This window comes from Dipodomys merriami, unplaced genomic scaffold (assembly GCF_024711535.1).
Source record: "Dipodomys merriami isolate MVZ:Mamm:240054 unplaced genomic scaffold, mDipMer1.0.p SCAF_121, whole genome shotgun sequence".
Classification (NCBI taxonomy): domain Eukaryota; kingdom Metazoa; phylum Chordata; class Mammalia; order Rodentia; family Heteromyidae; genus Dipodomys; species Dipodomys merriami.
This window is the reverse complement of record NW_027202505.1, coordinates 2,077,618-2,100,379: the sequence shown is the minus strand read 5'-3', so window position 1 is coordinate 2,100,379 and position 22,762 is coordinate 2,077,618. Positions and strand designations below refer to the sequence as shown.

The following is a 22,762-nucleotide window of genomic DNA, read 5'->3' as shown; positions in this document are numbered from 1 at the left end:
ACAGCATTTCTGGGAAACAAAACTTTTCACCTACTGAAGGTTCCTTGTCCACCTAGAAACTGACAAAGATCAAACAAGCCATTGGACTGTGGCCATGGCTCTTAAGTATTGTCACACCACCCTTTGGTATATCTATCCTCCAAAGACAGGATATATTTTCCCTCACTCCACAGCTGGAATACATAAGTAACCATAGCCTTTCTGTTTTAATGAGGCTACTATTGCCGCTTCTTTTGAGGACAACGGCTAATAGGGCTCCTGACATATGTCATAACAGGACCCAAAACCTGTGGCATTGTCTTCAGAATTGTCTTATGTTTTGCTTTTGTCAACACTTGTCCTTAGTTCCTTCTCAAATCTCCTTGAGATGGTTCTGAAAGCCTCTGTGCTGTGACCTGGCTTCCTTAGGGCATGCCTCTGCTTAGCCCTGCCTTGTCACCAAAGATCAGCTTTTTCTGACAAGCAAAGAGGGACAAGAAATCTGGAGGCGTTGAGAACAAGTGGCTAATTCCCAGGTGAGTATTCTGGTGAAGAGCTAAGAATCCTGTTTCTAATCCATGTTTTCTCTCCTCCAGATTATGCTGCTGATGAGAGCTGTGCACCCCGAGGGTATCTGGCAGCCACCATGCAGTTTGTCCCTGGCCATTTCTCCTGTGATGTTGTATGGGGAACTGTGATCCGAGTCCATTCACGCCTCAAGATGGGGCCCAGTATGGGGGTCTCTCGGGGTATGTAATGGCACGAGAGAGTAGGGTGAAGGAAGTGGGGAAGAGAATTTCTTAAGTCCATGTTACTCCCCCAGCCATACAGGCCCTGCGCTCTGTGCTCAATGCCTTTTCTGTGGTGAACCGGAAGAATATGTTTGTTTATCAGGAGCGAGCAACCAAGGCTGTATACTATCTTCGGTATGTAGATCCCAAAAAGATGGTTTAAAGTCAGGGACAAGTTAAAGTCAAGAGACAGGTCATGTCTCTTTCTTTCTCAGGCTCCTGGAGACATCTTGCAGTGACCGGCCATGGGAAGGGGATACCCTGCCCCCTTCCCTAGCTCTGTCCCGGAGCCAGGAGCCTATCTACTCTGAGGAAGCCTTGGCACGTATTGCTCCCACTCCTCATGTCCCCTGTGCTCCCCTTGTACTTCATTTCCTAGAGCTAGAACCTGACCATATTTGTCCCTTCAGGGTCCTCGTTCTCCAATGGACATGGCTTCCAGCCGTAGTTCAGATACTGCTCGCCCTGTGGGCCAAGTGGACAGGCATATCCAGCTGCTGGTACACGGTGTAGGGCAGGCAGGTAAAAAACAGGAAAGGTTTGGAAGTGACTCATTATATCCCAGAATCCTTGAGAATGTCTCTCAAAGTCTCTTCCTACTCTGCTTGGGGCCCCCTCTTCCAGTTCCTGCTCTGAACAGGTGGGAGAGGACAGACTCCAGTAACATTTAGGTGGATTAGGATAAGAACTAATTGAGATACAACGTGGGAAGAAGAGCTGGATGACTATAGGATAGTTGCCTTCATGGGCCTGAGACCAGGGGTGGACTAGAGTAAAGATAATGGGTTCATTTGGGGCTATGTTGAGTCTAAGGTCCCCAGGTAATGTGTACAAAGTTTCAGGCTAACACTCTTATATACCTTCCTCATAGTATTTGCAACACACCTGTGAGGTTGATGCTGTTGTAATTCTCATCTTTGGATGAGTGCACTGAATCTTTGAAGTAAAATTCATGTGCCCATATTTACAATGATTAGCTTGGCAGAACCAGACCCTACTTCTGGTACCTTCTAGCTTTAGTACTCTGAATTACTGCCAGTATATGAGGGGTGGCATGGGTACAGCTGGATCTTATACCAATGTCTCTGTCTTTCAAAATGGCTTTGTAAAGGCCCTGAGATCACAGATGAGCTGGTGCGGGTCCTGCGTCGACGCCTGGATGAGGCCACGCTGGACGTCATCACAGTCATGCTGGTCCGGAACTGCAAGCTGACGCCAGCTGATGTGGAGGTCAGGTCTCTCCCACACTCTCCTTGAGCTCAGCTGCACGCATCTGACCAGTTGACAGTGAAGCTTGCACATTCAGCTGACTTCCCTTTCCCACTCGCAGTTCATCCAGCCTCCTGGAAGTCTCCCCTCAGAAGTGCTACATCTGGCCCTGCCCTGCTCCTGCAGGCCCTGGCTTCCTGCCCTGGCCTGGTACCTGAGGCAAAATCTGCTCATCTTCCTGCACTCTCCAAAGTACACAGACAGCAACAGCCGGAACCACTTCAAAGTAAGATTGTCCTCACCTCTCTCCACATTCATGTGGACTCATCCCTTGTACACCTGACTGCTCCCATATGTGTCTTTGCCCATGGGCCTGTATGCACCTAGCCCTCCACACACCTTCATTTTCTGCCTGTGTCTCCCCAATCTCCCATGTGCACTTATACCTGTGCACACTCTGGATGCCTGTCTTAGTGCTCCATGCCTTTTCTCTCCCAGCATCCACTCCCACCACAAGGTGGCCTTCCTGACTTGGACATCTACTTGTATAACAAGCCTGGTGGACAGGGCACTGGAGGCAAAGGTACAATGCAGGGCATGGGCCTGTGGTACTGCCCGGTACAGGAAAGGCTTTTCTCATCTTGTGGCTGAGAGAGCCTTTGCCAGCCTTGCAGGTGAAGGGGATCACGGGAGGGGAGGTCAGCAAGTGCCAAAGCTGAGTCTTCCCGTGGGTTTCTACCCAGGAGTCGCCTGTATCACTCTAGCCTTTGTGGATGATGCAGGAGCCCCCATTTCACTGGCATTGTGGCCCCCATCTTCTCCGGGACCCCTAGACTCACTGCAAGAAGAAGAATTTGAGCAATTGACTCAGGTCATCCGCTGCCCAGTCACAACGGACAGTTCTTCAGGTGGGGCAGCTTGATGGAGGAATGGAGTTTTCAGTCTGTTATGTGGCAGGCAAGAGCAATGAGTAGGGTGGCATCTAGGGGACCCTCAACTAACTCCCATTCTTTTCTTCAGCTCTGAATGGGGCCCCACGGCTTCGCCTGGATGTGTGGGAAAAGGGGAACATTAGCATAGTGCAGCTGGAGGAGAAGCTGCGGGGAGCAGCTCGCCAGGCCTTGGCTGATGCCCTCATGGAGCTGCAGTTATTGCCAGCTTCACTGTGTATAGAGGACACACCTCCAGGTATGTGAGTCAAGATCCCTAATCATAGGTTGTTTCCCATTCTCCCCACACCTGGCCTCCAGAAATGCTTTAAGTCCAGGAAAGACAGTATGGTAGGTGAGAGTACAAAAGCAGGATTCAGAGAAAACATCACAAATGTTTCATCAGAGGTGGGCACGCACAATTGCCCATCACCTTGTCTCTACATCATCAAGGTAAAGCAGTGACAGTGAACACATGGCAACTGAGATCACCTGAGGAAGGAGCTCACCCTAGGATCTTACCTCACAAATACATCTCAGCTGCATGTGCTCAGTAGCAGGTAGAGCAAGTGGCCAGGCACTCTCATGCCTGTCTTGAGCTAGCTTGTCTGGAGCAGGGTTGATTAGTGATGCAGTCTGTAATGTCTGGTATCCACAGGAAGTCTCAGCAGTGGATCATTGGAAACCAAGAGTTCTGCAAGCCGAGCCAGCACTTTTCCTTCTCCTGGTTCTGGGGAGCCTGTGACTCCACCCAGCAAAGCAGGCCGGCGTAGTTTCTGGGATATGCTGGTAATGGGAGGAAGCAGTGAAGTTGTCCTTTATCTTGTTGCCTGTCTCCTAACTCCTTCAACCCCATCCCAACCCCAGCCTTGCTTTGGGATAAAACTGCTCTGTCCTTTTAGAGCACAACATGGTAAATTTTCAGTGTGTAGAGAGCCCAACTTATTCAATGCTTTTCTTCCATTTTTTTGTTGGATCCTCATAATAGCCTGTGAGATAAGTAGAGCTTAAGCTCATGAGGAAGAGGCACAGTAAAGTTAAGTAACTTTCCCATGTCTGTTTAGTCACATGGATGCCAGGGCCAGAGCCCAGGCCTCCAAAACAACCAGACTTGGCTATCCCTACCCCTTCTTCCCAATAGCCCTACCTCATTCCCTACATTATCCCTAGAGTAAAACAGAATGTGGAGACTTGGGTTCTCCCAAAACAACTGATGACATTGTCCTGGATCGGCCTGAAGACACTCGGGGTCGCAGGCGACATAAAACTGAAAATGTTCGGACACCAGGTGGAACTGAGCGAGCAGCAGGCCCAGATTCTGGAGCCCAAAGACAAAGGTATATGTGTGTGCTATGATACTGCATCATGGGAAGGTATAGGTGTAAAGTCATAGAGCAGTGTACGATTTGTATACACTTATTGTGTCCTGTATGGATGTGGACGTTCTTACTTCTGCTCTATCTTTAGACGCCGGACAACACAGCTAGAAGAGGGTGAGGTGGGGACCCTGCACCCTGTGTTTGCTCGTATCATTCAACGCTGGATGGGGTTTATGGTTCAGATTGGTGAGACCTCCCAGTCCTCCTCTGTCCCTCAGCACCCTGTCTTGGTCCCCAGCCTTCGGTCCCAGTGACTTCTCTGTCCCCTAGGTTGTGCCTCAGTGTCCAGAAGCTCCACCCACATGGTGTCCCGGTTCCTTCTTCCATCCATCTTGTCTGAGTTTACCACTCTAGTCAGCTCCATGGCTGGAGACACCAGTGTCCGTGTCTTTGAGCAGCATTTGTGAGTTTGGGTTCTCATGGAATTGGAGGGAACTTCCCCAAACCCCCTAAAGCTGGGAACTATAGGAAGCCAAACTCATAGATGCTGGGCTAGGAGAGGTGGGAGCCAGCAAAGAGAAAGGCTATAGAATGGGGCCATGGATGGTTTCCCTTTTTTGCCTGCTCCTCCTTCTCATTAGGAGTTCAGAAGCAGAGATCTTCAGTCCTTGCACCCCTGGGCAGTTGGGCCCAGCTCCTCGCCCAGCAGCTGAGCGACACCTCCTGCTTCTGGGAAGGAACTTCATGCAGTGGAGGAAACCAACCCAACAGGGTGAGGGTATAACTAAGGGGAGGGACTACTGGTTGCTCTCTGATCCTGCAGTGGGTAAGATGGGGCTAAAGGGGTCTGCTCACAGACCCCCATTGTGTCCTTTTCCACCCTGTAGCTGCCAAAGCCCTGCAGCGCTTTGAGTCAGGAGGTGATGGGAGCTCAGGACGAAATGCTCCCCGGCAGAGGCTCCTGCTGCTAGAGGTCGTGGACAAAAAGGTCAGTGTCAGGTCACTGGAAGGGAAGAGGGGTCCTATGATCTCACTAACCCTGACTTCTAACTACAGCTACAGCTGCTGACCTACAACTGGGCTCCAGACCTGGGGGTGGCCTTGGGCCGAGCACTGGTTCGCCTCGTGCAGTGGCAGAACGCACGGGCACATCTCATCTTCTGCCTGCTCAGTCAGAAGCTGGGGCTGTTCCATCATTATGGCCAGTTGGACTTCCCTGTGCGTGATGAAAAGGTACCTGCTGCCTGCATCCCTCTTCTTTTTCTTGCCACTGAGATCAAAGAAAGCAGGAGAGAGAGGACAGACTTAAGAACAGAAGTAACAGGGAAACTCAGAGGGGAAACCCAGAAATGGAGAGAGGGTCCAAGGACAAAGGCCATGCGACAACTGTGATTCTCCATGTCTCTCAGGAGCCAAACCCATTTCTGCTGCCGACCATGGAAGTGGAGACCCTCATCCGGAGTGCAAGTCCCCCACTGAGCCGTGAGCAGGGCCGGCTGAGTGGGTCCTCTCGTGGTGGGGGTCCCCTTTCCCTGGACACATTTCCCTTTGATGAGGCCCTGAGAGACATCACTGCTGCCCGCCCCAGCTCCACAGTTGGTCCTGTACCCAGACCTCCAGATCCTGTCACATACCATGGACAACAGTTTCTGGAAATCAAGATGACAGAGCGCAGAGGTGAGAACTTTGATCCAGGCAGTTGGGAGGGAAAACCTGTGGGCAGCTCCTGGAGCAGTTACTATGGCCTTCCACCCGCAGAGCTGGAGCGCCAGTTGAAGATGGAGAACCTGTTTGTGACCTGGCAGCAGCGTTCTGCCCCCGCCAGCATGCCAATCAGTGTGAGTGACCCCCATTGTAACCCCAGCCTACATCTTCCCTGAAGATCCAGTGACTCTTCCCTAGCCACTGCTCCAGAGCTGACTGCCTCCCGAATGTCCTCAGGCTGGGGAGCTGGAGACCCTGAAGCAGTCATCTCGCCTGGTCCATTACTGTGCAACAGCCCTGCTCTTTGACCCAGCTGCCTGGCTGCATGGACCCCCAGAGTCCTCTGGGCCCCCTGAAGGGCAGGTGAGGCTCCAGACTTAGATTTCTTCTCTGAGAGCTGTTTACCTCACTGGGACCTCTTCTCTATCTTCAAGAGGTTGACAGTGGGTAGAGCCTTAATGTCCACTTCCACAGCGGCGCCATCGCCCAGAGTCAGGATCTGGGAACCGAGAGGCCCCTGCAAGCTGTGAATCCTTGGATGTGCCTCTACCAGGAGCCCGGGAGGAGCCATGGCTGAAGGAGCTAAGCGTAGCCTTCATGCAGCAATATGTACAGTATCTACAGAGCATCGGCTTCGCACTGGTACCACTGCGGCCCCCCTCACCCTCCCGCAGGTGAGCCCACCTCCCTTTCCATAACCCTTCTCCACTGCGAGTGAGACTCCATGAACTTCCTCCTCACATAGATCCTGCTTTGGAAACTTGGCCGTGTGCACATTCATCCCACTCCATTGGGCTGGCTCACATCTGTGAGGCTCTTGGACGAGCACTTTCATATAGACTTCAGGGGTGTCCTGCAAACTTCATATGACTTGTGGAACTCAGGAGCACAATTTAACACAGAACTACGTACATTGCCACAGAACTTATGTACACCTGTACCTTGTGTGTTTACATACATATACCCACACATGTGAATCTCTTAAGCTCTTGGGTCTGAGTCTGACCAACTCCTGTCCTGACCACCCTCCTAGCCTCTCCTGAGATTTAATATGGCTTCTCTTCAGGACTAGATGGCTTTTCTCATCAAGGCCCTCGCACTGGGCCTTCTTGCATCTTTGTCTATGGCCAGTTTTGTCCATAGTCACTTCCTGGCCAGTAGTGACAGAAGGAGGCAGTCCTCTGTTCCTACCTACCATCTCCCCTGAGCACAGCTTGCTGTCCCAGATAGCAGGCCCAGCCTTGCTACTTTCTCACTGCACATCTCTGAGCAAGTTTTTTCCAGTAAGACCTTGATAGCCACAGTCCTTCACCTATCTGATCTGCCTCATGGGGCTTGAACTCTGGGCCTGGGCTCTGTCCCGGAGCTCTTCAGCTCAAGGCTAGCGCTCTACCACTTGAGCCACAGCACCACTTCTGGTTTTCTGGTGTTTAATTGGAGATAAGAGTTTCAGGGGCTTTCCTGCCCGGGCTAGCTTTGAACCATGATCTCAAATCTCCTGAATAGCTAGGATTACAGGGGCAAACCACAGAGAGCCCAGCTCTGACTCATCTTTTTATCTCCCTTCCTTTTCTATAGCACCAGCCGCCTGCGGGCCATGGCTATTCTTGGAACAGAGGGCCGAAGCTCCTTCTCTTGCCCGAAAACCAAGACTGAGGGGAGCCCTAAGGTAACTAATTATCCTATCATGATGATATCAGCAATGTCATAGACACAAGTCACTGACCCTGAATTATCTCCCCATGGTGAGATCAGTGACCCTGAGTGATGTACTATGGTCACCCAACCTAGACTGACACCATTAGTCGGTAACCTAAGGGATTTATGCCAATACGTGCCCATTTTTCCTTCCTTCAGAGCACTAGTGCTCCTGTTACCACCTACCACCTGCAGCGGGCACTGCCTGGGGGCATCATCCTCATGGAGCTGACTTTCCAGGTAAGTAGGGGAGCACTGAGTGGGAAGAATCAGACCTGTCTGATTCTTTTTTTTGTTGGTGGTCATGGATCCTCCGTCCTGTCCCTAAGCTCTTTTGCTCAAGGCTGGTGCTCTATCACTTTGAGCCACAGTACCACTTCCTGTTTTCTGATAGTTAATTGGAGATAAAGAGTTTCACAGCCTTTGCTTCCCAGGCTGGCTTTGAACCATGATCATCAGATCTCAGCCTCCTGAGTAGCCATGATTATAGGTGTGAACCTCCCTGACCTTTAATCTCACCCTCTCTCCAGGGCTGCTACTTCTGTGTCAAACAGTTTGCTCTGGAATGTTCCAGAATCCCAATGGGGCAGGCTGTCAACTCTCAGGTAAGTGATAGGGACAGACGAATATGGGCCACATGACCCCATGACCCACATAAAGGACAATAACAAACAGTTGTCAGTGTGACCTAGTGATTGACCTATGGCTGTGTTTTGGTCAGGTCAGTGGTCATTCCACATTCTGGTACTATGACCACCTGCTAGTTGGACTCTGAGTATTCCAAAGCTTCATTGAGCTACAACACCAAGATAAAAAGCCAGCCAGCATGGTCTAGCCCAAGGATTACCATGGCACTGACAGTAGTTGGCACAGTGATCATCCATGACATGATTATCTGGACAGTGAGGACATTTGAACACAGTGGGTAATGTGCCACATTCAGGTCAATGCTTTGCACAGTCCTGGCCTAATCTAGAGCTGGAGATAGCCTCCCATTACCAATATTAGTAATCACCCATACAATGTACCCTGTACTAGGTTATTATTTATGTCCCTGTCAGTCTGCCTCAAGGCAGGGCCTCATTACCCTAGGAGGGGTAGCAAGCATTCAGAAGTGCTTAGAATGAGTTAAGAATCTAGTAAGATCAGAGGCCTGAAGCCCTTGCTGTACTTAGTTGGACTTCTCAGGTTGGAAAAAAATGCCACAGTAGATCCCTGCCTTGAATCTACATATGCTTTCTGAGAGATGAGGATTCAGCTGGGCCCAGTGCAAGCAGTGAGATCTCATAATCTTCATCGTGGGGAGCTCTCCATGTCTGGACAGCACAAATCCAGTACCAGATGGCTGTCTGAGGATTGCAGTTTGAAGCCAACCCAGGCACCAAAGTCCACTAGACTATTTATCACCAATAAATTACTGAAAGTACAGAAATGAAGCTGTGGCTCAAGTGGCAGAGTGCAAGCTTTGAACAAAACTCTGGGACAGTGCCCAAGCCCTACATTCAAGCCTTAGGACTGGCACACATGCCCATTTGTGTGTGTGTGCGTGCACACACACACACACACAGAACTGGAGGTATAACACAAGTGGTAGAGGGCCTGTCTCATACGGTCAAGGCCTTCAATTCAAACCCCTAGTACTGCCAAATAATAGTAGTACTAGTGAGGGAGATCACATTCTAGGCAACTAGCATATGAGTACAAAGTACAGAGGAGATAATATGAGCTATCCTAGGGAAAGGCAGGTAGTTTAACAAGCAGACAAGGCTGAAGAGATGAAAGTGTCTGGGAAAGTCTTCTAATAGGAAATGTGCACCTGGATCCTCATCTTACTTTCTATAATATCATCTTCTAATACAGTTTGTAATTATTCATTTATTCAACCTAATATCATCCTGTCTCCTACAATTAGATTGTAAGCTCCTTGGGTTACCCTGCCCATGGTCTGTTCTCCACTGTACATCCAATAGTGACCAGCCACCAATGGATACCTAATGCACACTTGGCAGACATTTGCTGCATTGAGTCTGTGTCAGACTCTGGTAGAATCTGACATACAGAGTAAAAAGACCTAACTATTTAAAATGATCCCAGATTTGTGTAAATAGTTATAACACAGCAATAAAAAGTGTAACAAAGAGCAAGTCTGTGCATAGTTGTGCATAAACAGGACTCTGTCAAAGCTCCTCTTCTCCCTGGAAGGAGGGAAGTGTGCATCGGGCAGCTTGTGCTACTACAGCCTAACTCTGCTGTCTGTCCCCAGCTATCCATGCTGTTCACAGAGGAGTGTGACAAGGTGCGGGACCTGATGCATGTGCACTCCTTCAGCTATGACTTCCACCTGCGCCTAGTGCACCAGCATGTGCTGGGCACCCACCTGGTACTGCGGCACGGCTACCACCTCACTACCTTCCTGAGACACTTCCTGGCCCACCACCCTGATGGACCCCACTTTGGCCGCAATCACATTTACCAAGGTCAGTGCCCAAGGCACTGTGGGACCAAAAATAGATGATTGTGAGTTATCTCCAGGCCAGGGCTTGTGGGATCAGCTCCTGGGCAAGTAGTCCCCAGTCATTACCACTTATATCACCCATCCCATTCCTACACTTCCATGTGTCTCTGCCTTAAGTTCTTTATGGCTTTATATCAGAATTCAGGTCCTGTTTCATGCATACCCTGTCCTCTAATCTCAGCCACTTTTATCTCATCCCAGTGTTCCTTAGGATCTCCCTAAGAAAGCTAAGCAACTCTCAGCCCCTGCCCTGCCAGGTGAAGGTGTCCCAGGCTTAGTGTCTGTGTCCTGAAACTTGCCCCTTAGGGACACTGGAGCTACCCACACCACTCATTGCTGCCCACCAACTATACAACTATGTGGCCGACCATGCCAGCTCTTACCACATGAAGCCACTGCGCATGGCCCGGCCAGGGGGCCCAGAACATAATGAGTATGCCCTGGTATCTGCATGGCACAGGTAAGGCTGAGAGGGGGCATCCAGCACAGTGTGGTGGGGCTGAGGTTGGGACCACACTGGCAGTAGGCAAGAATACTGCTGGTTTCATTAGAAGCTCAGAATTCAATCCTCTCCACCCCCACTACACAGCTCTGGCTCCTACTTGGACTCAGAGGGACTTCGCCATCAGGATGACTTCGATGTGTCACTGCTGGTCTGTCACTGTGCTGCACCCTTTGAGGAGCAAGGAGAGGCTGAACGGCATGTTTTACGGTCAGCTTTACGAGTTTTGCAGTTTTACGAGTCCACTTCTAGCCTGCCCCTGGCTCTTGCCCTGTCTTTGTGCCTACTCTCATGTTCTTCCTCCACCCCAGGCTACAGTTCTTCGTGGTGCTCACCAGCCAACGAGAACTGTTCCCCAGACTCACTGCTGACATGCGCAGGTTCCGAAAGCCACCCAGACTACCCCCTGAGCCAGAGGCTCCTGGGAGTGCAACCAGCACCCCTGGGGAGACCTCGGGGCTTATCCCAGCCCCTGGGCCAGCTCCTCTGTTCCCACCACTGGCTGCAGAGGTGGGCATGGCACGGGCACGGCTGGCTCAGCTTGTCCGGCTGGCTGGTGGTCACTGCCGTCGGGACACCCTCTGGAAGCGCCTCTTCTTGCTGGAGCCACCAGGGCCTGACAGGCTGAGGCTGGGGGGACGCCTAGCCCTGGCAGAGTTGGAGGAGCTCTTGGAAGCAGTCCATGCCAAATCCATTGGGGACATTGACCCTCAGTTGGTAAGGGACTATAGTAAGGGCTGGAAGGGTGCCAGGAATGTCACAGGCAGCCAGTGGAGAGTAAAGGAGTCCAGGTGACTCTGGGACAGAAAAACCCAGGCCTATGACATACACTTCCCCTCCCTCCAGGACTGCTTCCTGTCTATGACAGTCTCCTGGTACCAGAGCCTGATCAAAGTTCTCCTAAGCCGCTTCCCCCAGAGCTGCCGCCATTTCCAGAGTCCAGACTTGGGAACTCAGTACCTGGTAAGTCCCTTACTCCTACTCTGAAAGGGGAAACAGCAGACGTCTTCATCAGAGATCACAGCTAGCCCTCTCAGGGAGCCCCAAAACAAGCTCTGCCCTCCAGCCCAAAACTCCACAGACATATGTAAAACGTCAGAGCACTGGGCATCAACTCCTGGTTTGTGATTTACTGAGAGCAAAGCTCCTAATTGAGGGCTAAAGAGCCTGAAGGAAAACAGCCTCTGACATTGGCAACCCAGGGAGTTCTCAGGACTTCAGCAGTGGTTGGTCACAAAGATTGGAGTCCCAGAAGGGAGCTCTTGGGTTTTAACACCTGGTCTTCAGACCAGCAGTGGCAGCATCACCTGGAAACCTATTGAAATACAGATGTTCAGGCTCCATCCCACATGACTCGGGATCTGTCTTAGCAATATCCCTAGGCGATCTGGGCATCTGTAGAGTTTGAAGACACAGCTCTAAAGAACAAGCAGAGAGGAAAGCACTTCAGTAACAGGGTGATGGGCATGCACACAGGGAACTAGAGACTAAAGAGAGAGGCACAGTGAATTCTGTGGTTCAGAAGAGGCGTACAAGAGGAGATATTCAGGCAAGAAATAGAAGTTGGACTCTGGTGAAGTGGTCCCATGATATACGGTATAAGAGGGAAAACTGTGGGGTATAACAGGTCATCCAGGTAAACTGAGGTCCATTAAGACAACTAAGTGGTGTAGGTGAAACCAAGCAGGTTTAGGGAAAGAGCCATGTATTCTGCTCAGAGTAAGTTGAGTGTGAAGCCTGCAAGGATGTTCACTGTCTCGAAAGTCTATGAACATCAGAGCACAAGAAAGACCTAAGCAGCAGCTATATGAACAGATGGTACTGATGCCTGGGGAGGGGCAAAACCACCCAGGGAGCTGATCCCAGAGCCAAGCTTTAGCTAACACCTAGACATCAAGGGGACAGTGGGGAGGGGGGGGGGGCGTGGGCACGGGTGGCACAGAGATAAGAGAGTCAAGCCTAGAGGCAAGAAGAGCACTGTACCCATGGTAGAGAACTCTTCTTTGACCAACTTCAGTGTGGCAGGCTCTTGTAGAGTCCTTGACCAATCTGAGGAGGCTGTAACAGGCTAACTGGGATTTGGTTTGGAGGCAGAGTCCTGAGTAGCCTGGGAGTGCAGGTGGGCTCTTCCATCCAGACAGGAAGCCCTGCAAGACAATCTGTTCCTCAGGTGAGACAAAGCTCTCTTCATCTCATTGTCACTGCAGGTTGTACTGAATCAGAAGTTCACCGACTGTTTTGTGCTAGTGTTTCTGGACTCCCACTTGGGAAAGACGGTGAGAACAGGAAGTGGGGGGCTTTCATGTCAGACCTATGGGAGACTACACCACATGCTCTCCCTGCTGAGGCTGGGGATACCCCTTCTTCCTGAGCCGTTTCCTGTTCTCTCACCACTGCACTCTCACTGTCTTTCCCATAGTCTCTGACGGTGGTTTTCAGAGAGCCCTTCCCAGTTCAGCCCCAGGACAGTGACAGCCCCCCTGCCCAGCTGGTGTCCACCTACCACCACTTGGAGTCCGTCATCAACACAGCATGTTTCACCCTCTGGACCCGCCTCCTCTGAGGAAGTGACCACTGAGTCACTATTCACCAAAGCATGGATCTATAAGATTGTCTATCTGAGGCAGGATTGATCAGCTCTTCTGGGGCACAGGGTAAACTCGGGCACTAAGTGACACCCCAACGATTTGTGAATGTCTGAGATTCACTGCTGGAGCCTGCCCTCCCAGAACACTCATAACAACTTACTAGCCAGGACTCTAGAGTTGGGTCAACTCCCAAAGTGCCCATTCCCTCTCAGGCCCCTGGGCCCTTCCAGAGTAGATACTCTTTCCTGTCGTCCTAGTGGGATCCAGAGAGTTCTCTGAATCAAGTGGCAAGCATTCATCTGTTAAAAGCTCAGCCTGAATCCTGCCTCACAGTATTTGGTCACTGCTAGCCACCTGCTCTCAGTTGGCCGTCTAGTCTTTATTTCCACTTGGACATCACTGCTGGACATTGCCATCGTCATAAGACACCGTGGTTCCAATCCTAGCTTTGCCATTGAAGCACCTGAGCCCAGTGTCAAGTCCTTGTACTCTTGGACCCTTGGTTCTTCTCCTGTAAACAAGGAGGGCTCGACTCTCTGGTCTCCACAGGCTGGAGGATCTGAGCATAAGCTATGTGTTCCTTCTCAATGGGAGGAAAGCAACCCAGAGACACTGAAACATTAGACACTGTGTGTCCTCTATCCCAATAACATACACATATGAAAATGTTTAGCAGGTTGTCTTTAATTCAGAGGAAGAGATAAGACGCTCACTCACTTCCAGAGAAGTATTCAGGTGGTTTGCAGGACCTCACTGGCCAGTCTGTGGTTGGCCTCGCCTATCCCAGTATGAACGCAGCCAACTTAGACCCTCCACTGTGTCTCCTGTGTGGAGAGAAAGAGTGGCATCTCAACCTACAACAGAAAGCCCTGTCCAACATGTGTTCCTCCAATCCTCTTCCCCTGGCTACACCTGGAGCCTCACCTTGAGGCTGATACTCGCAGCCCACAAAACCTTGGTAGCCTTCATCTTCCAGCAGCTGGAACAGGTAGGGGAAGTACAGCTCTCCAGGGCTGTCTGGCTCCCCTCGACCTGGGACCTGTGCCACCTGCACATGCCCTGTGTACAGATGTAGAGAGATAAGGGACCTAGACTACTGCTGAGGCCTGAGGGACAGTGGAGGGGGATGTAAGGGTGGGTGACCATAGGAAGCAGCACCAGGCCAGGAGAGCAATTGCCTCTCACCAACAATGGGCAGGAACTCTCGGATATTTCCTGTCAGGTTTCCATCCATGATCTGCCAGTGGAATATGTCCTGGGGAAGAGATTACTACAGTAAAACCCCTCAGGTGACCCAACTATTCTTCCCAGGTTGGGAAATAGGGCTCTCCCAGCACCCCCTTTCTCCTACTCACCATTTGTAGTTGGAGGTTGGGTCTTCCCACCTTCTGTAAGATGGCTGCCGCTGTAAGAACCCAGTGAGTGGGGTTGTGAGACTCGAGGGGAGCACAGGAATCAAGGATAGGAGGCAGCATGGGGCTGGAGTCCTACCCTGCTGGGGCGTGTCCAGGAAGTATTGGGGATCAGTGATCCGGGTGTTAATGGGCTCCAGCAGTCCCACGAGGTTCTCCTAGCACCATGTTGGATGCATTCATCCCTCATCAATCAGTTACCAACACCACCTGTCTCTAACCTGGACTAGTGTCCAACCTAGTGCCTAAATAGCTCTCCCTTCTCCATCCTTTTGTGCATGTGCATGTGTATATACACACATACATACGCACATAAACGTTGCCACTTCTCACCTGAGCCAAAACATCAGCTGCATGCCTCAGGTTCTCCAGAAAAACTGTCTCCATCTCACCCCTGACTGCACCTCGATCAGCCCCCTGGGGTACCCGGCCAGCCATTAAGTGTATCCTGTGGGGAAAATGGGATTGGAGGCTTCACACTGCCCTGATCATGCCAGCCCTTGCTACTGCTCCAGGTCTTCTGTCCACACCACCTGGCCACAATGCTGACTTCCCAGCCACCCCAGTCACTTCTTCGCGAGCCAGGTCAGGATGCTTCCTTAGAGCCAACCCATCCTCTGGCCCAAGGGACCTCAGTCCTCCTGCACCTTTCAGCCTTTCTTTCCTTTAGTCCTTCTCAGCCTATGAGCATGTTTGAGGTTCACCTTTTTAAATGACTTTGCCCTTTGCCCTTGTACCCATGGTGTCCTGCTTGCCTCCACTTCCTCTCTTTGCATCTGTTTCTTGGCTTCTTCCTGATCTGTTTTCTGTCCCTACCACTCACCAACAGCAGTGAGCCCCTGGTTGCCAGTTTCTTCTCAACAAATCTATTTGACCTCTGCTGAATCTGACATTTGTTTACCCATTCCCACTTTGAGGCTTCCTCCTTCTTCCATCACCTCCTGATCTCAGTTTCAGCATCCAGCTTAGACACAACAGACATGCAGGTCCTCCTAACCCCAGCTGTCTAGCCCTCCAGTCTCATGAACTCCAGCTGAACTCTCAAATCTTCCTCTTGCTCCTGGCCACAGCATCCTTGCCTAGAGTAGTGTACAGGCCGAAGGTGAGGCCTTTGAGCACTAAGGAAGCAGCTTTTGTTGTAGTCAAAGGGTTAGGTGCTGACCCTGCGCCTAGGATCACCAGCTGGATTCCCGCCCCCTCGCCCCCCCTGCTATTTCCCTCGTCACCCAGATGGGACTGGGCATGAGATGCGCGTGGACGAGTGGTCAACAGGGCGACACTGGCAGATAAATGCAGAGGACCCGGATTACCGGGGCGAAGGGGCAGGGCAGGATACCTGGGGCAGCCCAGAGCCTTGGCGTACAGGACGGCCTGCTCCAGCCCCTCGCGGAAGGCCGCCTGCCTCCCGGGGACGGCCCCCAGCCCCATGTCCCCCTTCTCTCGGTCTCCTGCGGAGAGAGCGGGCGTCAGTGGGGGCTGGGCCCCGCGGCCCCGGATCCACCCACTCCACCCCCCACCCCCCACCCCCCATCCCCGCCCCGCCGCGCCGTGCCGCGCGCACCGGGCGGCGTGTTGATCAGCACCAGCCGCAGCCCTGCGCTCCGCGCCGCGCGCGCCAGCGCCTCGGGCGGCTCGGTGTACGGCCAGGCCACCTCGGCGGCCTCGAAGCCCGCGCGGCCCGCGGCCTGCAGTCGCGCGGGGAGCCCGGGGAGCTCGGGGAACAGCCAGGACAGATTGGCGGAGAAGCGGACCGGAGCCATGCCGCGGCCAGCGGGGCGGACGGGACAGAGTCCGAGGGCCGCCGGAAGACGGAAGGCCGGGGCAGCGGCGGGGCTCCGCCCTCCGACTACACGTGTGCGTGGTGTGGTGCGCGCCCCATCCGCGGACCCGAGAGAGCCACGGCAGGGAGGGGCGCGGGGCCGGACGCGGGCCGCCCCCAGGCCCCGCTGAACAGAAGCTGGAACTTTTAACCCTCACTAAGGAACAAAAGAAAGCCCTGACCAAATAAATAACTGTGTGCCGCTCGTTCACAGCCCTAACCTGTCAACTTCCTCTTACAGATTTAAGAAGAGAATAATAAATGTAAGGTGGGTTTTTTCCCCCAGGAAAATTCTGATCGTATCAGATATATAGGTTTATATAGCCTGTCTTTTTTTCCCCCAAGCAATATTTTGTGAGCAATTCCCCACGTTCTTCAACAGTCTCCAAAGTCACTGCATTAGCTGCTCTTTGTTGTACACCTAGGCAACCCACAATTATCCTGTTGTGTGTGTGTGTGTGTGTGTGCCCACGCACGCGCACTTTAATGCACTTATTGGTCCCCATCTCTACGTCTTTTTCTTAGATTCCGTTTCTAGAGATGTCCTTCCTAGGTCTTTGCCTTCATAAAGGAAACTTTCCCACTACTGATCACTGCTTAAGCAGCTATGGGCTGAATATCTTCCTAGCCTCTGCTGATGGGGCTGTGGACAGACATTGAATCCACGACTAATAAAGATGGATTACTTGAGTGGTTTGGAAAAATAACATCCAATCAAGGTTCTCCTTACCAAGAGTTAAGAGCCGATGGCTTATGGTGTGACTGCCCGCAACACACACACACTTCCCCCACACCTTGTGCAAGACAATGAACTCAAACCTAAGTTCCAAACCAAGGGTCTAGAGCTGGTTTTGCCAGTTGACTGGGGATATACAACCTAAAGAAACAAGAGTTAGGTGGTAAAGAAAAGCTGGAGCATAGCCGGGCGCTGGTGGCTCACGCCTGTAATCCTAGCTACTCAGGAGCTGAGATCTGAGGATCGTGGTTCAAAGCCAGCCCGGGCAGGAGAGACCGTGAGACTCCTATCTCCAATAAACCATCAGAAAACCGGAAGTGGCGCTGTAGCTCAAGTGGTAGAGCGTTTGCCTTGAGCTGAAGAGCTGAGGGACAGCGCCCAGGCCCAGAGTTCAAGCCCCACGACCGACAAAAAAAAAAAGAAAAGCTGGAGCATATAGGTAGGTAACTTGATTCCTGTAAGTTGAGGCAACACATTGAGAAATCCTGCTATCCCAAGGCTGAAGCCTAAGTTCCCAGCTCCATGCACTTTCCAAGGCAGGGAGGGATGTTTCCTCATCTGAGTAGCTTATTTTTCTTGTGATGATTAAAATCAATCCACTTTCACTTGACTGAACAGATTCCTACTGGTAGACTCATATGTCAAAAAAAAAAAGGAACACAAGGGGGGGGGAGGTGGCCCACACTTGTAATCCTAGTTACTCTGGAGGCTGAGATCTTAGGATCAAAGTTCAAAGCCAGCCCAGGCAGGAAAGTCCAGGAGACTCTTACCTCCAATTAATCCCCCAAAAGCCGGAAGTATGAAAATGGCTCTGTGGCTCAAGTGGTAGAGTGCTAGCCTTGAGCAAAAGAGCTCCAAGAAAACACCCAGGCCCTGATGTGCCTAATACAATTAGCACATGATAGCTATCCTAAATTACTTTTCAAAAATGTAAATTTATAATCCCAGCTACTAGGGAGGCTGATATGAAAGGATCCTAAATTCAAGGAAACCCTGGGCAACATAATGAGACTGTTTAAAAAAAAGCCACAACATTTTAATGTAAATTTATACTTCAACAATCCATGAGTAAAAGTCATCTTGAACTATCATCTATGTGAACATTGACAGAAGCTCAAAGTGCACCTAGCACCCAGCCTCCTCTGTGTAGTCTATAACTGACCAATCCAACCTCACTTAACTCAGGCCCTCTCGGACACCTGGGGTCCAGGCACATCCTGGTGCTTGGCAGGTTCCATTTCCTAAGCTCAGCCTCCGTGGACAGACTGCCCCAGCTAACAAGGATCACTTGACTTCTTACTCATTTGCAACTGACTTTATTCTTAGACCTTTGGCTTGTTCTGGAACATGTTGGTTTGAGTAGGGTCCAATCTGGATATGACCTCACCAAGTTTGGCATTTGAATCAATCAACAGGTTTATAGTCCACAGTTGTCAATCCAAAGTGAAATCTAAGAGGAAAATCCCTTTATTGGCACTTTGCTGTAAATCCCCGAGATTACAAATTATATTTAAAGACCTTAAGAGCACCATCCCCTGGGCTCCGAATCAGGAACAAAATATATCCAGCCCACAATGATACACCTTATACATTCCTTGAGAGCAGCAGAAATAGTGTATATAAAATAGACATATATGACTCACTTTTCTCTTAATTTCTTTATAACACCTTTCCTATAATGAATATATAAGAAGTACAACATCCATGAACATTATTTTCATTTATCCTTTCTCCCTCTTGCTCTTTTCTCTTTCGTCTTCTCCCTCCTCTCATTTTCTTTTTCTTCTTCCTCTCTTACTCCTCCTCCTGTTGTCCTTCTTTCTCATCTTCCTTTTTCTCTCTTTTTTTTTTTCTGAGCTAGGGATTAAATTTAGGGCCCTGTACATGCTAAACTTGCTCTACACTGAGCTGCATATTCTCCCAGCACTCCTAGCCTTCAAAATTATTTTCTTTATTCATCATTTTATTGTCTATCTATGGCTTCTACCACTTTGCAGCATAAGCATTACTAAATTATTACTGATTATGATTTCACATTAAACTTTTTTTTTTGTCGGCCCTGGGGCTTGAACTCTGGGCCTGGGCACTGTCCTTCAGCTCTTAAACTCAAGGTTAGCACTCTACCACTTGAGCCACAGCACCACTTCTGGTTTTCTGAGTGGTTTATTGGAGATAAGAGTTTCACAGCTTTTTCTGCCCGGGCTGGCTTTGGACCATGATCCTCAGATCTCAGCCCTAGGAATATAGGCAAGAGCCACTGGCGCCCGGATTAACTTTCTTTCTTTCTTTCTTTCTTTCTTTCTTTCTTTCTTTCTTTCTTTCTTTCTTTCTTTCTTTCTTTCTTTCTTTCTTTCTTTCTTTCTTTCTTTCTGGATTCAATCTATGTGGTTTTATTTATTTGTTACAGAGTAATTGAATCCAGGGCCTCATGCATGCTAGGCAAATACTCCACCACTATGCCACATTCCCAGTCTCTTAATTTTCTTTTGTACACTCATTCTTGGGGCTTGAACTCAGGGCCTGGGCACTATCCCTGAGCTTTTGTGCTCAAGGCTAGTACTCTACCATTTGGAGCCATAGTTCCATTTCTGGCTTTTTGGTAGTTAATTGGAGATAGTCTTACAGACTTTCCTGCCTGGGATGACTTTGAATTTCAATCTTCAGATCTCAGCCTCTTGGATAGCTATGATTATAGGCATGCATTTAACCTTTAACCAGAGAATTTACAGGTACAGTATTTTGTTAAGGTAACAACAATCTGTAGTTACACATGATGGCTAAAACCTATGTATAAAGTTCAGATTGTCGTTTGATCACTGGATAGTACTTGTTGTAAAATACATTACAATTGATGATGAGTGAAAGACAAGTCAAACCTCAATAAAATTTCATCTGATACCTTCCAGATTGACAAAAAAATTTAAAAATCAAACATCATCAAATATCAGATAGGATTTGGAAAACTAGAACTTTACTCACTGTTGATTGGAATGTAAATGACTACAACTACTCTGGAAAACAATTTGGCATTCTCTCTTACAGCTAATACACCTTTTTTCCAACAGTTCCTTTCCCAGGTATAAACTCTGAAGAAATTTGCACAATTGTGCTAGGAGCAAGCTTTGTCATGTTCATAGCAGCATTATTTATGCAGTTACTGTGATATAGCTAGCCCAAATATCCATCAAGACATAGATAGATGAGTTGTACACCATATTGCATAGAGAAGTAAGGAGACAGCTGGAGGTTTAAATGATGTGTTTGAGTTTCCTCTTGTATTTGAACAATATGTGAAGAACTTAGTGAAGTTTGGTTCGAATTGAAAACGTCAGTGTGAAGGCATCAAATGGATAAATGTTCAGAAACATAATCTTGAGAGAAATATAGACAGTATGCTTCCATTTATATGAAATCAAAGGCAGGGAAATCCAAATGATATCTTGTATAGGAATAAGAACATCTGTAATAAAACAATGAAGAAGATAAAGTGAATGATGATCACAAAGTTCAGCAAACAGTGTTTTCTGGAGAGGGTAGAAATGGTGTGGCATTAGGAGACCTTATGAAGTCATGTGTATTAATTTTGTCACTTTTCTTTATAGTTTAATTGTGTTTTATAGACACCACTTTTGTGTATCACTTTTGTATTTAATAAAAGCAAAAAATTAAAAACCTTCTGTAGGTATTGCTAACTCCTGTTAGCACATTTTAATTAACATTTTCATTGTAGCACCATTATTATGGTTTTTCTGTATACTCACTTTTATTGTTTATATAGTTTTGACTATACTGCCTTTTTTTTTTTTTTTTTTTTTTTTTTTGGTCGTGGGGCTTGAACTCTGAGCTTGGGCGCTGTCCCGGCACTCTTCAGCTCAAGGTGAGCGCCACTTCCAGTTTTCTAGTGGTTTATTGGAGATAAGAGTCTCATGGACTTTCCTGCCCGGGCTGGCTTTGAACTGTGATTCTCAGATCTCAGCCTCCTGAGTAGCTAGGATTACAGGTGTGAGCCACCGGCGCCCAGCAACTATACTGCTTTTTAGATTGTCACTGATCTGTATTACTGTATTATTTGTTCAGTAGTAGGCAGCCTATAAAATGGTTCCCAAAGAGCTCTGCCTCCTCATATTCATACTTCTGGGTATTCCTCTTCCTTTAAATATGTGACTCATACATAGAATAGGGAAAGTGGTAAGATAATCACCTCAAAACTTAGGTTAGAGAAAGCCTTGGCTTCTGTCTTGGGTATCATCTCTTTCAGTCATCTGCTCTGAGGTAAACAACTGCCATGTTGTGGTTTTGTTCATTTTGGCTCATGCAGGCCTGTGGAAACACCTGTGTGTCAAGGAACTGATTCTTAGTTATTAGGAACTAAATGTGCTCCCCCCACCCAATTTTATATGTTGAAATCTAAGTCAAACCTTTTGTTTTTGTGACAAATATCTAAGAGAAACAAGTAAAAAGGAGTAAAGATTAAAGATATAGTTTGACTTATGGTTTCAGAGGTTTTAGTCCAAGATTGGCTCAACCTAAGATTAAAGATATAGTTTGACTCATGGTTTCAGAGGTTTTAGTCCAAGATTGGCTCAACCTATGGCTTGGGGCCTGAGGTGAGTCAGAATACCATGAAGGCAGGAGCAAGTGGTAGGAGCTACTCACCTCAGGGTGGCCAGGAAACAGAGAAGAGTAACAGGAAGAGCCCAGGGCCTGCAATGCCCTCCAGAAGGATCCTCTTAGTAACCCACTTCCTCCAACTTCTAGAACGTACATTCTACAATTCTACTATCTTCCAAGAGTCTGTTCAAACTTTGAACCCACCAATGGATTAAACTATTAAGTCAGAGCCTTCTAGATCTAATCATCTCTGGAAAAGCCCTCAGAGATATACCTCAAGTGGTCCTTTACTCATCACCTCGATGTCTCTCAATCTAGTCAGGATGACAAGATTAATCATCACAAGCTCTAATCTCCAATGTGATATTTAGAAGTGGGAGATAATTAGGCTCAGATGAGATCATGAGAATAGAACCCCATAATGGAAATACTGTCCTTCTAAGGAGAGGAAGAGAAACCAGAGTGATACGCACCCTCCCTTTCTCTACCATTTAAAGACACAAGGAGACAGCCATCTGAAAGCCAGGAAGAGAAACCTCCTGAGGAACCAAATCTTCTGGTATTGCAGTTTCTGATTTCCCAGCTTCAGAACTCTTAATAGATAAATGCATCTTCTTTTAGATACCCAGTTTATACTATTTTATTTCAGTAGCCTCTATTAGGCAGCTTTCCATTATTGTAACATGTTAGATAACCAACTTGCAAAGAGAAAAGGTTCATTTTGGCCCATGACTTCAGAAGTTTTGGTCCATGAATGTTTGTCCCCCTTACTTTGTACCTGTAGCAAGGCAGCACCTCATGGCAGTAGCACATGGTGGAACAAAACTGCTCACTTCCAAGCCAGGAAGTGCAAGAGAGAAAGAAGAAGGTTATGTCCCAGTCTCTATCAATGATGTGAAGACCATGCCCTACCTCTTAAAAATTTCTACACTTTCTAATAGAATCAAATC

The 22,762-nt window shown here is 49.0% G+C and overlaps 2 protein-coding genes across 6 annotated transcripts in view; one reads left to right on the top strand and one right to left on the bottom strand.

Moving 5' to 3' along the window:
• LOC138823652 (KICSTOR complex protein SZT2-like) overlaps positions 1–13,906 on the top strand; it is a 51,934-nt gene extending 38,028 nt beyond the window's left edge. For all 5 annotated transcript variants that reach the window (XM_070017123.1, XM_070017120.1, XM_070017124.1 and 2 more), the window contains exons 43-72: positions 576–728; positions 803–905; positions 986–1,091; positions 1,181–1,292; positions 1,882–2,000; positions 2,101–2,265; positions 2,478–2,562; positions 2,723–2,887; positions 3,000–3,167; positions 3,567–3,697; positions 4,079–4,245; positions 4,376–4,473; positions 4,558–4,690; positions 4,869–4,999; positions 5,115–5,215; positions 5,284–5,460; positions 5,637–5,904; positions 5,986–6,065; positions 6,169–6,294; positions 6,406–6,605; positions 7,510–7,600; positions 7,789–7,869; positions 8,160–8,234; positions 9,893–10,106; positions 10,451–10,604; positions 10,734–10,856; positions 10,958–11,363; positions 11,493–11,609; positions 12,854–12,922; positions 13,066–13,906. In XM_070017123.1, coding sequence (XP_069873224.1) covers positions 576–728; positions 803–905; positions 986–1,091; positions 1,181–1,292; positions 1,882–2,000; positions 2,101–2,265; positions 2,478–2,562; positions 2,723–2,887; positions 3,000–3,167; positions 3,567–3,697; positions 4,079–4,245; positions 4,376–4,473; positions 4,558–4,690; positions 4,869–4,999; positions 5,115–5,215; positions 5,284–5,460; positions 5,637–5,904; positions 5,986–6,065; positions 6,169–6,294; positions 6,406–6,605; positions 7,510–7,600; positions 7,789–7,869; positions 8,160–8,234; positions 9,893–10,106; positions 10,451–10,604; positions 10,734–10,856; positions 10,958–11,363; positions 11,493–11,609; positions 12,854–12,922; positions 13,066–13,209 — 4,262 coding nt within the window. In that variant the 3' untranslated portion in view covers positions 13,210–13,906. The remainder of the gene's footprint in view (positions 1–575; positions 729–802; positions 906–985; positions 1,092–1,180; positions 1,293–1,881; positions 2,001–2,100; positions 2,266–2,477; positions 2,563–2,722; positions 2,888–2,999; positions 3,168–3,566; positions 3,698–4,078; positions 4,246–4,375; positions 4,474–4,557; positions 4,691–4,868; positions 5,000–5,114; positions 5,216–5,283; positions 5,461–5,636; positions 5,905–5,985; positions 6,066–6,168; positions 6,295–6,405; positions 6,606–7,509; positions 7,601–7,788; positions 7,870–8,159; positions 8,235–9,892; positions 10,107–10,450; positions 10,605–10,733; positions 10,857–10,957; positions 11,364–11,492; positions 11,610–12,853; positions 12,923–13,065) is intronic.
• LOC138823653 (putative hydroxypyruvate isomerase) lies at positions 13,903–16,455 on the bottom strand. Its single transcript, XM_070017126.1, has 8 exons — positions 16,208–16,455; positions 15,983–16,094; positions 14,980–15,094; positions 14,726–14,804; positions 14,590–14,639; positions 14,420–14,489; positions 14,159–14,293; positions 13,903–14,058 (listed from the first exon to the last, which is right to left on the bottom strand). Exons 1-8 carry the CDS (start codon positions 16,404–16,406, stop codon positions 13,985–13,987), a joined length of 834 nt encoding a protein of 277 aa, XP_069873227.1. The 5' UTR covers positions 16,407–16,455; the 3' UTR covers positions 13,903–13,984.
• Between the last annotated feature and the right edge of the window lie 6,307 nt (positions 16,456–22,762).